The sequence below is a fragment of the Phacochoerus africanus genome, chromosome 12 (assembly GCF_016906955.1).
Source record: "Phacochoerus africanus isolate WHEZ1 chromosome 12, ROS_Pafr_v1, whole genome shotgun sequence".
NCBI classification, from domain to species: domain Eukaryota; kingdom Metazoa; phylum Chordata; class Mammalia; order Artiodactyla; family Suidae; genus Phacochoerus; species Phacochoerus africanus.
Window position 1 is genome coordinate 11,755,476 of NC_062555.1, and position 17,509 is coordinate 11,772,984.

General features: G+C 37.4%; 1 protein-coding gene across 1 annotated transcript in view; it reads right to left on the bottom strand.

Annotated features, from left to right (window-relative positions):
- Positions 1–17,509, bottom strand: part of USH2A (usherin) — an 811,661-nt gene that overhangs the window by 399,892 nt on the left and 394,260 nt on the right. Inside the window, exons 32-34 of the mRNA XM_047754984.1 lie at positions 15,685–15,844; positions 14,199–14,370; positions 7,501–7,648 (exon numbers count right to left, since the gene is read on the bottom strand). Of these exons, the coding sequence (XP_047610940.1) occupies positions 7,501–7,648; positions 14,199–14,370; positions 15,685–15,844 (480 nt within the window). The remainder of the gene's footprint in view (positions 1–7,500; positions 7,649–14,198; positions 14,371–15,684; positions 15,845–17,509) is intronic.

Below are 17,509 nucleotides of genomic sequence, written 5' to 3' on the forward strand. Positions count from 1 at the left end.
CAGGAAAGAAGGTAGCTTCCTATTTTGACTGTTTAAAAATCAAGTTATTTCAAAACACAAAGTTTAAAAAAAAAAAAAAAAGGTCTTCCTCTAAAACCAGAGTAAAAAATTAGGACAGAGAGCTTAGAAATTTTGAACACTGGCACTGAGAATGAGATACTGAACCAGTCAGAGTATCGTCAAAAAAATCCTCTTTTTTCCGCCTCACATGGCTAGATGAAATCCTATACCATGAGCACTTCTGCAAAAAGAAGAGGCAGAAGAGTCCAATGAAAAAAATCATGCATTTTGGAGTCATTCACATGGCATTTTGTATTACACTCCTACTCGACTAGCTGTCTTGCCTAGAGTAATTAAATTGCTTAATACATATAAATTTGACTTTCCACACCTGGATGTTGGAATAATAACACCTATTTCATGAACTAGTTATGAGAATTAAAGTACCTGGCACATAGTTATAAACTGTAGCTATTACTACTACTGTCATTTATGCTGTCAGAAAATCAAAGACATTTCTTTGCATGGGGAGAGCACCTGATCAGTATTTACACATACACCTCGGGTGCATACATTCAAGCAGTTATTTCTCTCTCTCCTTTCTTAATGTGAAGGACAGCCTATACAGAGTGTGTACAAATGCCTACAATTAACTGGTGTCTTCACCGCACATTTCTGAAATAATCTATAGGCTCAAAAAATTGAGCTAAATATTCTTTCCATAATGTTCTACTATCTTTATGGTACTATGCATAAGTCTGCAAAAATCATGAACTTCCTAAAACTTTTCTATTCTTCTGTAAATTACTGCCTCTTCCTTGATACATATCCACATATCAATTCTCACAAAGCTGGGTCAACCCCAAAGGCTGCGTTAGGAAAATGTTTCCATTGGCTCCTCGAGCACTCTTTCTTTTCTCAAGGAGATCCTGGGACTCTAGGCTAATGGGTGTCCAGATCTCAGGCCCTCCTCTTTCTATGCCCATCTTAACATTAGCAAATCTTGCTGGCCTTAACAACATAGCCTTTCACACTGAGGCATGCAAAGTGGATCCCACTTAGCGTGCTGTCTCTCTTCAAAACATCTATGCATTTAACAGGTGGAGGAAACTTATGCCAAATGACTGGGTCTTTAAGCTTGTATTTTGAGCCCTCAGTGGGCCAAGAGGGAAATGCCTTTCCACTGCCTTTGAAATCATCTCACCTCTATTACCTCATTATAAGGTGTGCTGTAAACGTGCATTTGTGAGTAACATATGATTGCATGTGCTTAATGCTTCTCACAGCAACACAATTATCATTTGATGATTGTCCGTGGCATCAGTAAACATCAGTCCATGCACCAGCTTTCCAGTACCCATCTCCACCATGACTGGTACCCTTCCAAGCGCTGGGACTAGAAGAGTGAACCAGGCACACAGAAGATACAGAATCCCTGCCCTCATGTGGGTCACCGTCTAACAGGGAAATGATTTGGGGTCCACTGACTTAGGTACAGATAGTGGAAAGCTACAAGAAATTCCAAGTATTAATAAAGGATAAGAATTTCATATTTTATATTTTAGTATGTTAAAAATATAAATATTCTAATTAGTTTAAAACATTACTAAATGCTATGCTGGACAATGAGGATGAAGTTGGGTACAGTCAGATATCTATGCCGATTTTAGCAAGGTAGACCTCAAGTGGGGAGGAATAAACATATTTCCAGATTCTGAGGCCAACGCTTCTGAAAGGAGATAAGGCTCCTGAGAATTTGGAAGCTCTCTAAAGCCTAATTCTAATTATGCAATTGTAATCTACACAAGTCACACATTTCCTGGACACTAATCCTTTGTGCTACTTCTCATTGGCGGCTAATGTTATTACAAAGGAAGAGTCAAAGTCCTACAGAATAATGGGTTCTTAGCCACCTCAGAACTAAAAGTAATTCTTTTCAGAGGTTTTAAAATCCTGCCTGAGATCACAGCCTGCAAAGAACACCTTTGCCAGAGGGAACTTGGATGCAGAGGGCCCTGAGTTGAGAATCAGAGCTGAGGTGTCACGCCATCATTTTCACAGGTACGTGAAGCAAGGGACCAGAATTAAGCAGGACATGTTTGAAGGAAGCAAAGCCTTAGGTGTGAATCAAGTGATAATGATCCAGTACTTAATGCTTAACTTGGCAGACGAAGGCAGTTCATAGCAAGCAGAATTCTTTATGATAGCAAAATCGTGGAAAATTAAATGTCCATCAGTAGAAAGATGGGCCACATAAGCTGTGGTTTCATTCAGTGGGATTCTACATGCCTTTCAAAAGAATGACGTTAAGCTATACTTAACTGCCACGGAAAGCCATTTCCACCATATTGTTAAGTGAGAAAAGGAAGTTGTACAATTAAGACAAATTGTATTCTTGCATAATGAATGTAATTTTATGTACAGATTTTATGTGATTATGAATTAAAATTTTGTTTTAAACGGACCCAGTCCTTAATCTTGACTTTTCCCCCCTGGTTTTAAAATTGATTACATTTTACTACATCTTCCTTAAATCATTTTTTTTTGTTGTAGTGGAAAACATGTAACATAACATTTACCATCTTAACCATTTTAATGTATAGTACAGTAGCCTTCACTATAGACACATGGTTGCGCGCTTTCTCTAGAACTTTCTCATCTTGCAAAACTGAAACATTATATCCACTAAACAGCACTTCTTGTTCCCCTCTCCCACCCAACCCCCAGCCCCTGATAACCACCTTGGACTTTCTGTCTCCATGTGTTTGATTACTTTAGATACCTCATATAAATGGAATCATGCAGTGTTTGTCTTTTTGCGACTGATTTCTTTTACTCGGCATAATGTTCTCAAGGTTCATCCATGTCGTTGTATGACACACCTTTTTTTTTTTTTAAAAGGTGGAATAACATTCCATTTTGTGTATGTACACACACAGGCATCACATTTTTTATCATTCATTTCTCCATGGACATTTGGGTGGCTTCCATCTCTTGACTATTGTGAATAAGTCTGCAATGAACATGGGTGTACAAATATCTCTTCAAGATCCTGTTTTCAAGTATTTTGGATAAGTACCCAGAAATGAGATTGCTGGATTATATAGTAATACTATTTTTAATATTTTGAAGATTTTCCCATACTGTTTCTCATAACATCTGCACCATTGTGCATCCCCACCAACAGTGCATAAGGGTTTTAATTTCTCAAAGTCCTCGCCAGCACTTGTTATTTTCTGCATTTTTTTCTTTTGATACTGATAACACATTTTTTTTCATTGAGCACTGATTATGTGTCAGGCTCTATTCTGAGAGCTGCTGGTACAGCTGCTGAAACAAAAGATGCCAGAACAGGAAAAATTTTCTGAGCATGTGAAGCATGTCTTGAAGCACAGAAGAAGCGCCCCAGGATAAGCAGTGGAGCTGGAGCAGGTTGGCGGGCAAAGAAGAGAAGGGAACCTAGAAAGCAGGAGGCCCTTCTCCTAGTCCCTGGGTAAGATTATCACCAGACTTTAATGAGTAGGAGGTGATTACTTAAATCAGAATCAGTTAGAAAGCAGAAAGTCTGCTTCCTAACCCAAAGAGAAGGTTACCAATTGCTTCATAGGCAACAATTAGACATTTATATGACAACATTCTTTTCATATTTTCTCACATATAGGCATGTAGTTGGAAATCTTTCTTATGACAGAAAATGGGTTTACTGTTTCTTGACATTTTTTCATGTTTGTAAAGCAATAAACACGAAATAATGAAATAATCTATTATTTATATAACTGACTAAAAGTTAAGATTTTGGAGCCTAGAGTGCGCAAAACCAGACAATCAGTGCCTGGCATGGAATACGATAGTCTAAATGTGTATCTGTTTATCTCTGGACCTGCTACACCTGTTACACCTTAATGAAGACCCAGAAGGAAGGCACTCCTACATCCACAGCCTATTTTTTCTCCATACACTTGGCACCCTATAGACACCTCACCCTGTGACTATTTCTTTACACAGCTATTTCTCCAAAAGAACTCTGATCCCCTTAAGCTCAAGCACTGGGCAAATTCTCCTTGGTATCATCAGAATGATGGCCATCAAAGGTCATCGAAAATATATGGTGATGAACAAATTCATTTCTCGTGGGGCATGAGGAGGCTCTAGGAGCTATCCAGGCAAGAAACATTTGTGGCCTTCATCAGAGGAGTACAGTTAAAAGTCAAGGGTGAGCAAGAATTCAAGTGCCTCCCAGATTTCTGGCCGGTATGGCAAGGCAGTTCTAATCAGTGAGAGGGGAAAGGGCCGCCAGAGGGGGAGAAACAACTTGGACAGGCTGAGTTTAAAATACAAGAGAAATCCAAGTGGTGGCCTCCTGAAGGAGTTAAGGAAGACAGTCTCACCTGCAAGGCTGTATTTAATGCTCATCAGCATGTGACGAAAACCAATCAATGGGACATTCTGATTATTCAGGTCTTTGCTGGGCCACTAGAATTTTCCTGCAATCAGTGCCTCCAAGATGGTTCTCACAATCAGATATGTTTGAGAAACACGATTTAAAATCATGGGAAAGGCTTTCTTTAGTACCATAAGGCTGCCATCTCTTTTTCTTTCCAGTGGTATTATTCTTCTGCAGCATATTCAGAAATTAGAAAGCAACCACCATGTAGCTTAAATCCTGTAATAGGGCCAAGTTCCATTAAATCTGACCCAGGCATCCTCCAGAAGAGAAAACTGAAAAAAATTCTGAACCCAAATGCAAAATCTAAACTCCTCAAAGAAAACCCTCATCCCAGACCCCCACACAGCTAAATACATCTATTTCAGGAGCAAAGACATTTCAAATGAATGTATTTCAGGATCTGGCCCGTAACTGCTCCTCTCCTGTCTACTGGTTACCATCAGAGAGCCACGATGCTACAGCATACATGCCACTGATAGAATGACATTTTCACAGGAAATAACTACATGAACCAAGTATTACAAGTAATGACAGAAAGTACTCCACTGTGTTAGGCTCTGGGAAGGGAAAGAGAAAGAATAAGTGATGGTTGGTTCTTATCATCTGGTGGGCATGTTGGACATGTACCCAGATAAGCTGGAGCCATGGAGGAATGCAGTGTGTGTCATGATAAGGGAACAGGAAGAGGACATACGGTCAAGAGAAGAGGGAAATCTTGACTTACAAGCAAGGAAGAGTGGAATGATTTCATTATACAAGAGGTCTATACTTAGCCCTGAGGAATGAGTTAGAGTTTTACAGGTAAAGGGAGAGAGAGGGTAGGGTCCTATTTTATAATCCAAGGAAATTGGGGTTCATGGAATGCAGTAACTTTTCCAAAGGAACACAGTTAATACTCATTGGAGATAAGATTTGACTCTGGGCCTCTTTGACGCCAGACCCATGTCTTCCACCCCTACCCCAAGCCATAAGGATTCAAAGTGGCTAGAAGGGAAAATGTGTTGCAAGGCTACGTCAATGCAGGTCAAGTCACAAGCTGGGGGCGACTTGAATGCCTGACTAAGGAATTTGGAATTTATCGTCTGGGATTTTAGGGGGAAGTGTGGGGGCTTTGAAAATGGATGAACTTTTCCATGATGTTTTCAGACAATCAGATTATCTTTCTCTAGACAATGGACAATGGAAACCAAACACTGGAAATTTGGGGGAAAGTGAAGAGAGAAGTAGTGAAAATCAGAATTTTTTTAAGGTGAAAAATATTACTTAAATAATGTCTAATCATTGCCGCACAAGACAAATTCTGAATTCTGCTGTGATTAAATACAGACTTTAAAATAAATGAACATGCCAACACCAATCTTCTAACTCTTCCAAATTCTTATTACCCAATGAATATATCTTAGAACTGCTTGTAAGTATATAACAGATAATAGATAAAGATTCTCTGAAGTGTAGAAAGTATTTCTCTGATCAACCTAGGATTCTCGGTGCAACTGCAGTTACACCTACCAACTGGGATTTAAAAAAATATTCTACTATACAAATCCTGTACTAGCATTTAAGAGTAAACCAATCAGAATAAATCATGAACATTTTCATTGCTACCTATGGACTAGATTTCTCTGTGGGGCACAAGGTATGAAAAGACTTTTGATTCCTTAATTTAGGTATCAAATAGAAACCCATTTTTTTGTCCTTTCTCTTTTTAGGGCCGCACCCACAGCATATGGAGGTTCCCAGGCTAGGGGTCGAATCAGAGCTACAGCTGCTGGCCTACACCACAGCCACAGCCACGCAGGATCCGAGCTGCATCTGCGGCCTACACCACAGCTCATGGTAACACCAGATCCATAACCCACTGAAGGAGGCCAGGGATCGAACCCACAACCTCATGGTTCCTAGCTGGATTCGTTTCCGCTGCACCATGACGGGAACACCAGAAATCCATTTATTTTTTTTAATTAGGAAATTTTGAATTGTATAGGGGTAACTTCAAGAGCAGAGATCATCTCTCACCCTAATTATTAGAGCTCTCTCCATTACCTCAAATATATCTCATGCATTTTCCAAAAGTTTAATTAAAGTGAGATGACTGGAATAATATCATAGTAAACATAAGACAAACTAATAAAATCCTAATTTTTTTCTTTCATTCTTTCTCACTGTGCTAAAAGAGGCATTCCAATTTTCAGTAATGAGTTACAGTTTCTATGATACTAAATGCCTTCTTGATACTTGTCTTAAAGAAGAATAAAATTTGGTATTACATAAGCTCTAGTGGTGTGGGAAAATGACACTATGCCATGTGGACCTTAGAGATATTTCCAAAAAAATGAATAAAGCAATTTCTAACCCAAGAAATTTTAAATTCTTTACAATAAGATTTTAGCAAACCTTAAATGGCTAACTTAATTCTCTATAAACTCTGCAAAGAGAATACACACACACACACACACACACATATATATATATACATTATTTTATATAACTTAGAAATATACACAATCCATTTTAGGTTAAACAAGTGTAAATGTATATATATTTAATGTGTGCATTGTTTAAAAACTGCATGTTGAAATATTTATAAATAATATATTAAGAAATAGAGAGTTCCAAGTGGTCTCTTTTAAGATAAACTTATTAAAGCAAAAGCAGTTTGAAATACAATTTGTGCATGAACTTCCTACCTCCCAACTTCCCTGAGAAAGAAGTACAGACTGTCACAACCAGAAAGTCATTGAAAACATAATGTCACTCTCACAAGGGCATTCTTGGGGAAATCACGGTTTGTTCTCTTCACCTCTTCTGGAACATATTTAAACAATGAGATGCAGTACATAAGAACTATCAAAAGGGAGCACTTTTGAGCCACCAAAATTGTGTGTTCACCTAAAAACCACAATCTCCCAACTACAGACAATGATACTATCTCAGGTATTTTATGTGCTAAAATGATCATTAAAAATTAAGCACCACATATAAGCTGCCATTTAGAATATTAATTTACCTTTGCTAATCATCTTTTTAACTTGAGGCTAAAAGAGTTCACTTACCATTCGGATGTGCAGGCTCTGTCCAGGAGATGTTAAAGGAGTGAGGTGAATACGAGTGCACTTTGGGGGCTGGCACGCCTTCAGGGGCCCCCTCGTCAGTCAGGGCCTGGCTGGCCTCACTCACTGTGCACCCACCCTCCGTGCAAGCCTGGACAGAGAGGCAAAATAAAGCACATTTCACTCTCGGTCCACAAAGTTTCGATGAGCACTGAAGAAACAGAATTCATCTTTTGAGTTTCAGACTCTTGAAACAAAGCTCTCTTAGGCCCCCAAACTAAAAGTGTTTCAGTACTGAGGTTTGATGTTTAATGAGTTTGCTTTTTAGGACATGAGACAGCCCTCCAATAATTAAACAATAACCCAGTATGTAAGAATGTATGAATTAAAATATATATCCCAAGTAGGAGCCTAAGATGGGGCATATATTGACTGTATGTATAGCCACAATGAAATTATCCTCACACAAAGGTTCCTAAGATGAATTCAACACACACACACACACACACACACACACACACACACACACACGAGAAAAATACTAGAGGTTGAAGACTACTTCAGGACAAAACAAGTGATCTCTTGAGGAAAAAAGATGCACAGAAGATATAAGAACTTTCTGTTTATTATAGTGTGAGCAACATGTTTAAAGTATAACACACTGTGATATGGAATAAAACAATATTTCTTACACATCAACAATAGAGCAGTTGCTGAGTGGCTGTTTAATGGCTTAAAGGGTCAATTCATTTACATGTGCCAAAAGAAGCGAGCTTCATTTCACAGCCAACGAACTTAAAATGATCACAGAATCCCCTGATTCCCTAACGAATGCCAGAAACCAAAGAAAGAAAGATGTTAAAGACATTCAGAAACTTCTGTGAACACTTTTGTCATAAACTGCAAATAATTCCAAAAGAAATGTTCAAGGGTATTAAGAAAATATCATCCCTACCTAACTTACCAGTTAAGTATTTTTCCAGGAAATTGAGACATACCTAGTTTTTCCAGCCTACATCTGTAGTAAATATTGGCAAATATGTCTTTCTATAACACAGATATTTGATAATTACACATAACTTTTGTCCAGTACCTCTTTAAGTTACAACTGTAATTTATAAAATAAAATGTAAAAATCTTTCCAAAAAGCACCACATTTTAACAAGAGCAATAAGGAAATGAAGCAAAATCATAGGGCCATGTAAAAAGCAGGCAATTATTCAGTCCATTTTCATGGAAGGTAGATATTACTAACATTAAAAAATGTCTGAAATCAATATATACACACTACTATAAATAAAATAGATAACTTACAATGGCCTACTATATAGCACAAGGAACTGTATTAAATATCTTTTAATAACCTATAGTAGAAAAGAATCTTAAAAAGAATAGATTTATATATGTGTGCGTGTGTACACACATATATAACTGAATCACTCTGCCATACACCTGAAACTAACACAACATTGTAAATCAACTCTACTTCAATTAAAAAATAAAGGCAAAAAAATGAAATACCTCTCTATTTCTTCCTGCCTGCTTTTTAGTTTGATTTTGAAGAAATGACCTTTTGATACTGACAGCCATTGGTATTCTTTTTTCCTGAAGACAGGAGAAAGCTGACTGACTCATAAAGACATTTTCCTATACTGAAGTATTTGTAAAGTTGTTGCAAATAGTTGCAAACTCTTTGTTACGAGTAGCAATAAATGGTCAGGAGACACAGAGATCCATCTCACTTCCTATTGTAAGAGACAACAGAATAATTTCTGTGTAAGCAAGTTTCAGATGGGTTCAACTGTGGCCTGGGCATGAAATTGCATTAAGATTGGGGACCTAATTAACCTCTGTGGGTTTCCCCTAATGCCTCAGCTGTGGCGCATGCATATCTATGTAAGAGATAAACCAGACTCCTCCTGAAAACGGAATCTTTCCAAATAAAGAGAAATCAATTGAGCTTGTGATTCCAGGCTCTAGGACATATCGCTGTCAGCTCAAGAAACAACTCCCTGAACACTGAAACAGAAAAATTAATACATGTCCAACGTACTAAAAGTCCACCAGAAACCATAGCCAGGAAAGAAGCCACATGGGACAGATGAGTTATCAAAGGAAAATGGACAACGGAGCATTCTTTCTAGCCCTTAGAGAGAGATAAACCTGTCCACTTGCTTTCCTAGATTTTTTTTTCCCCTTAGGAAGGGAAAAAATGTTGCAGCATGTTACTAAGAAACTCACACCACACTGGGATTTAATCCTAATAATAGTCTATTTGTCACTTTTGCTTTTCTTATTCATGGCCTAAGAATTTCTCCCTACCAACTCTTCCCAAGAAATACTACATATACTCCCTCTCTACATTTCTCTCTCATACTTGTACTATATATTTAAATATATATATTTACTATTATATATAAATATATTTAAATTATGTATATAAATAGATAGATTTATTATATAATTAAAACTGAGTGTGAATTAAATTTCACTTTGAGAATTTGGGAATAGAGAATTCTGGGACTGATGAAGACACCCTCTGGTTTGGAAGGACTGTTCATTGGGCTGTATCATCAGAGACCCAAACTAGCAAGCTTGATATAAAGCCTCTTAAGAAGCCAAGGCATTTATGAGAGAATTTTTCTTGTAAACTGAATTTACAAAGGGGCTGCTGAAACAACAGAATTACCTGCAAAATATTTTATTTTTGTTCTTTTTTTCCACATTCTTTTTGCATGCATTTAGAGGTGCTAAGTGAGCAGTGCAGCATCGTAGTGCCCTCAATAAGGAAATAAGTGTTCTTAAAGTTGCTTCTGGTTGGTCTAATCTAACTGATATCATCTAAATGAAAGTGAGCCAATCAGTATCTTATTTGGCCTGCCAGCACCAGAGGCCACTGCATTGAATGCAACTGAATGCTGTTTAAAATTCTACTTTGGAAAAACAAAATAGTGGGATGGATCAATGCTGTCTTCATGAAATGGTAAGGTCTTTGAAAGCCTCTGAGCAATTAAAATAATAAGGGGTTTCCACCCATTTCCTACGGCTTTTATCAATTACAACGATGTTTTTATTTTTGTTTTTTGTTTGTTTTTTTGTCTTTTTCTGTCTTTTCAGGGCCACATCAGTGGCATATGTAGGTTCCCAGGCTAGGGGTCCAATCAGAGCTACAACTGCTGGCCTACAGTACAGCCATAGCAATGCCAGATCTGAGCCGCATCTGCGACCTACACCACAGCCACAGCAATGACGGGTCCTTAACCCACTAAGCGAGGCCAGGGATGGAACCTGCAACCTCATGGTTCCTAGTCGGATTCATTTTCGCTGTGCCATGACGGGAACTCCTGCTTTTGTTTTTTAAATTGAGAAGTCACACTACTACCTCAGTGAGTAGCTGGTCCAAATAGGAGATTCAGTTTTGTCACAATAGGAGTTCCCGTTGTGGCACAGTGGTTAATGAATCCAACTAGGTACCATGAGGGCAGGTTTGATCCCTGGCCTTGCTCAGTGGGTTAAGGATCTGGTGTTGCTGTGAGCTGTGGTGTAGGTCGCAGACGCGGCTCGGATCCTGAGTTGCTGTGGCTCTGGCGTAGGCCGGTGGCTACAGCTCCAATTTGACCCCTAGCCTGGGAACCTCCATATGCCGCGGGTGTGGCCCTAGAAAAGACAAAAAAAAAATTGGTAGAATAAAATGTGTAACTAATAAAACTATATCAATTATTTTTGATATCATGACTGTCAAGAACATCCAAAACTAGCATTCTCTTTTCCAATAGTTTGTTTTCAGATTAGGTAGGGTCTCATGATGTTAAAAATGCAGCATATTCTCAAGTATGAAGAAAAAGACCAAGACCATGTTATTTAGAAATTATTATTATTATTTTTTGCCTTTTTGTCTTTTTAGGGCTGCACCCACAGCATATGGAGGTTCCCAGGCTAGGGGTCAAATCAGAGCTGTAGCTGCTGGCCTAGGCCACAGCCACAGCAATGAGGGATCCAAGTGGAATCTGCGATTTACACCACAGTTCACAGCAATGCTGGATCCTTAACCCACTGAGAGAGACCAGGGATCGAACCTGCGTTCTCATGGATGATAGTCAGGTTCATTAACCACTGAGTCATGATGAGCACTCTGGAAATAATTTTTTTTTTAAAGGTAAAGCTCATCATTTCCTATAATCTTTTCCAGGAAATATATTTAGCACTTAACATACTGCTTAATCCATCAAGAAGCAAACAGCTAGCAGTGATATGAATATTATCAAACCATACCTATCTTGATACCTGTCTGTCTTATTATCTTCATTATTTACTGACTTCTTATCTTTACCAGAAACTATCACACTTCTCAATGCCATTTGCTGAGTGGAGCCATTCATTATGCTGTTTCATCCAGTAGAAAGAGCATGTATTTGGAACAGCGTGGTCCCTGGCTCTGACATTTTGCAGCAAGTTATTTGATTCATGTCAGGAGTCTGAGGTTCTGTATGAAATAGATATACTCCGTGTTCATTCATTCATTTATTCATTCAAGAATTGTTTGTGAGAGTCCAGTTCTCATACACCGCACTTAACTCTACAGATACAACTTGGAAAGATGCAGTTTCTACCCTTCAGAAATTTATGAAACTACAGGAAACATGAAATGAAGCCATGTGAAATAACATGCCTGCTCCAGTCTGGAGCAAATCATATGCAATTCCTATGTATTTCCCTCTAATGCCTGCCTAAAGGTTTTGTTATCTGTATGTTTTGTTTCCCAGCACTTAGGCCACATGCTAAGACTATCTGCAAAGGCAACACCACTTGGCTGAGAACCTGATCTCCATCTATTAATCTAATGACCTTGAAAACCAGTTATTATGTTGAAACTGTGAAATATACACTAATCCCTCAATTAACCAAGATGAACCTAAAATGTTCTGGTTCATTTAATTTACTGGTTAACAGAGTTAAAGCAAAAAACATTTTAGTTGGATACTTCCTGAAAATATATCGGTGTATTTTCTGCCCTAATAAATACAGTGAAGTCGAAAACGATATGAACAAATTTATTTTCCTAACAAAAGTTAGGGCAAAGACTTCCACATCTTTATGACGTCTGCATCAACATTATTCAGTGGCTGACAGGTCTTGTTGGACGCCACAGAATATTGTCTGGGGTCACCTTTTTAGCATCACAGAGTTTTAGGGTTGAAAGAAACATCCAAAATCACTTAATTCAAAGTCCTAATTTTAGGCCTGAAGAACATAAGACTCAGTGCAATTAAGTGAATTTGTTTTAGGTCACTCAGTGAGTGGCAAAATCTGAGCTAAAACTCAGGAGAGCAAACTCCTAATCTACTCCCCAAATACTCCAAATCTAGTGCATTTCTCAAGCTATTGCAGATTTATAAAATATTGGAGATTCACATAGATTTTCGTGGACATCAAAGAATATCCTAAAAATGGCCTTGAAAGTAGACCTTTGCTTCACATCATCTGCCTCCTTCTAACACAAACCAAGAGCACCATAATTTCTGTTTAATTTCAGTTGCTTCTAAGCAATAGGGATTTTTTTCTTATTTGACATGACTGGTCTTGAAACTAGTGTGGACTTTGGTTATTAGCTTTTGAAAATGAAGTTAATACACTTCCTATATCTTGGGTAATAAAACTAAGTAATCGACTTGCTGATTCACAAACCCATCTGGGTGCTGAACACCGAGGCACATGGAGCCTGTGCTGAACAGGAGTCTTAACACTGTCTGATTGCCCTTGTTTTGTGGTGTCAGGTCAGACAGTTAGCAACAGTTGAATGTAGTTTATTTTCTCGTGGTATAATATTTAGAGCATTCAAGAGCATGTTAAGTAAAATGAATGCATACACAGTGTCTACATAAATGTAAATTTATTCATAATCAAGAGCAGAATATTTTCTATGGCATTTATCAAAGCAAATATCCTTATATAGGTATTGCTATAAAATGAAGAGTGTGTTTAAAACAAATAGGGACAATCTCATGTTTATATTCAGTTATTTTCAGATGTGCTATTAAACTTAAAAAAGATTATATTTCATCAAAAAAACAAAAGGAACTACTGAGTATAAATTCCACAGTAATATCAAGGTCTTTTAAAAGACCTTTGTGGAAAAGTGCTATTTTGCATTAAAAAAAAATGCTATTGCCTGCCTGAACTGTGTTGATTCCAGGGTTTTATTAAGAGACTTTCTCTCAAGATAGAAGTGTAATGTAAACCAGAACATAATAATAATCAGGACTATTTGGGGGTCATTTAAACCTTCATTTAAAGATATAAGACCTACATTTTCATACTGTGCCTTGTTCTCAATGATACCATTTCTAGGGGGAAATAACCTTAATAATCCAAGCACTTTTTTTTTCTTTCAAAAAGCCCTCAACGATTATGATATTGTGCAAATAACTAAAAAGAAATAATTTCTGATCATCCCAATTTAGATTTGGAGAAATCTACTGATTCAGCTTGTTATTCTGTCATTTTTGCAGAGCATGAAATAAATACGTAGTAGCAGATCAGCAGGATTTTTGTTTTGTATGTGAGGTGAGTTTTCAACATAAATAACAATACGTGAGACTTTGTTTTTAAGTGAAGGATGGAGAGAAGATGAGACAAAAGAAAGGGAAGCAGCAAGGGAAGGGATACAGACAGAGAAAATGAAAAAAGTAAAGTGAACTTACTCCTAGCTTGATGAGATATTTAGTACCAGGGAAGAGGTTTTGTAGCATGTGATCCTGAAAAAGTTCTGTGCTGTTATAGATGACATCCCAAATGGTAAAATCATGCGTGTGATTTGAAATATATAATACATAGCGCTCCAGAATTCCATTTACTTTTCTTGGTTGTTTCCACCTGGGAATGGAAAAATATAGCATTATTATCATCATACGTTCAAGTCAAATCTGAAATGTGCAGGATTTTTAAAGGATACATGTGAACTTGGTTGTATGTTATTTATGTAAAGTAACACACCGAGAGCTCAAAAGTGATTCACTTAAAAAAAAGTAGCTGCTAAAGCTCTATTCTGAATAGTATAAAAATATGACACAGTGACTGCTCTCTAGCTACATATAATTTTAATTAGCTAACAATACAAAATTATATGAGTGCGCACCTGACTTTGAACTTGCACCACAGAACAAAAATTGGGAGAAGCAGAATGTCTGAGATCTTCTGAGAAATGAGAGGGAGAGAATTACCTAGTTTTTAAGTCATAACTGTCTTGAAATAAATGCAGCCATCTAACCTAGAGTTAATAAGCAAGTACAGAATACAGAATAGGTGAGGACTAGAAGGAGGCTGAAGTAGATAAACAGAACTTGACTAAGGTGACACACCACCCAGCTACATTAGATTGGATACATAATACATCGACAGGATTTGGGAGGCAGAAGGAAAAGTAGAGGATATTCCAGATCAGGGCTATGAGGTGTCAGTGGGAATAAGCAGGACAAGTCATGGAATAGACAGAAATTGGGAAACTGAGAAATAATTAGAGTGGTGAGAAATCTTTTAATGTCAGTAAAGTGGGCTCAGGAAAACCAATAGGAGAGTTTAGACTTGGAACAATGGGATATGAATCAATGTTTTTCAGCTTAAATAAATATCATAATTTATTCAGTTCAAACTGAGACCAAGAGTGATGAATGTAAACAGGTATTATTTGGTGGGAAGAGAGGTCTATTCAGTTTTAATTCAGGATGAAGTGAATCAAATCATGGATTAGGAAATGGATAACAACCACTAATATCAAAAATAATCTGAACTTGCCAATATATGACAGCTTCTTTCTGACTTAACCTGCATGGGAACAGGACAATCCTATTTTTTCAAAAAGAAAAAAATATATTTATACTCTCTTATTCCAAATGATGGCAAATAATGCCTCACATATGAAAAACCCAAGGCCATCATGTAAACGGTCAGTTTTTCCCTTACTGAAGTTTGCACAGAATCTGCATACATGTGTAGCTCAGCCTGATTGCATAAAGACAAAATGGAAATTAAGTTGGCAAGTGATAATCAAAGGTTCCCAGAACCACTGAACTAATCACTTCTATGCATTTAATCACAATAAAATTAATTTTCTGTCACAAACCTTTCCCTTGATTGAACTCACTGGGATTCTTGCAGGAACTGGTGTGTGACAGTGACATTTCTACTTACTGTACGTATATAGTTCTAGAATCCAGGATGGTCAGAATCGGGGGATCCACACGTTCTGGTGGCAGCTGTGCTGTGGACAGTGTGACCATGGAACTATTTGTACATCCCACACGTGTACAGGCACTAAGTAGAAACTGGTGGGGCGTAAATGCCGCTAAATCTAGGGGGGGAGGGAAACAAGAATTTATTTATCATCATATTTTTTATTTGGATCTCACTTATCTTCTACTTTCCTACTTCTTAGAACTGTTAAAGCTTAAAATAAGAATCAATAGTCATAAAAATCAATAGCAATAAAATATAGACTCTTTTATCCTTTAAAAACGCTGTTATTTTTAAATAGACCAGTATCAGTCAAACTCTTGGTTTAACTTTTTTCTGTTAGCAATTTGACTGTTGCCTTGATTGACTGTGACCAGGTAAATCATTTTCTGAGTTTAGAGTTAGTTCAAGGGCTCTGTTAAAAAATGAATGAGACATTTAAATTATTTTTAAAGCATATTTGAAGACAACAGGACTTGCTTTTGAAATGCAAATGTGTAGCTTTGCTCTTGTAATTCCTTTTGCTGAATTCCTTTCTTCTCCTGTCCACCTGACCTACTACCTATTATTTGACCTTCAATTCTTCCAGGCTCAGTGCAAATGCCAATTTCTTTTGGAAGATTTCCCTAACACATAGTGCCAGTGACCTCTAGCACAAAGTGGAGCTATTATCCTCATCTTCATCTCACAGGGTTTTGTGCATACCGTTAGCATAGCACTTACCACACTGTAATAATTATTTGTTTGCATGACTCTCTGATTCATTGGACTGAACATTCTAAGGGTGCTATATTCATTCTGGATCCTCAATATCTAGCACAATGCCTGGTGCACTGTAGGATTGAATATATGTTTGGATAAATTAAGAAAGAATTAATGAATGAGATGATCAAGATATAGTTGAGCTAGGTATGAAAGATGATCAAGAGAGAGGAGAGTACCCTAGTCAGTAATAATCTCTCCCTCTGCTGAGCTTGCTTAGTACTTTATACCTATCTGTCTAATAAGTCCCATATTCTCTCGCATGAGAAGAAAGTAGTCTATAATTTATTAATTCAATTCTGAAATACCCTGGACACTTCATTTATAAAGTTATCAACAGTTATTTTGTTGAACGAATCTAAGCAAAGCTGAGTCAACTTTACCAAGATTTAAACACAGTTCACACTTTTATACTGCTAGAAAAAAAATCATTCTTTTCTGGAATATTTTTGAAATAAGGTAGTTACAATGGAAGCAACCCATCTTCTTAAAGATCATTGACCTTGAAGCATTATAATTTCACCTTTTAACAGATGAATGAAATGCAACGTACTTCAGGGAAATAGATTTTGCACTGCACTGATAGCAAAAATAAACTGGGAAAAGAATACTGATTTTCATGCAAAGTATAATCAGTTGATTCAATATGTAGATCATCAGAATAAAAGCAAAATTTTTTTATACTAAATATAGTTACTCTAGAACAAAAAGTGATGATCAAGAAGAGACTGGCAATGCTTTATGATTAAGGCTTCTTTGCTTCACAAATTTATCCTACAGGAACTCAATAGTACCAAGTTGAGGTGGAGGCACCCCCAGAAAATGGGGTTAGAAGGAAGTGGTGAAGGCAATTTGAAGTTGGTATGAAAAGAGCATGGCCTTGCCAGGGACCTCTGAAAGATGGCAGGAACAGCTACGCCATGTATGCATAAGTCAGATGGAACTGGGACCTCTGAGGGATGGCAGGAACAGCTACACCATGTATGCACAAGTCAGATGGAACTGGGGTGGCCTCATTTGG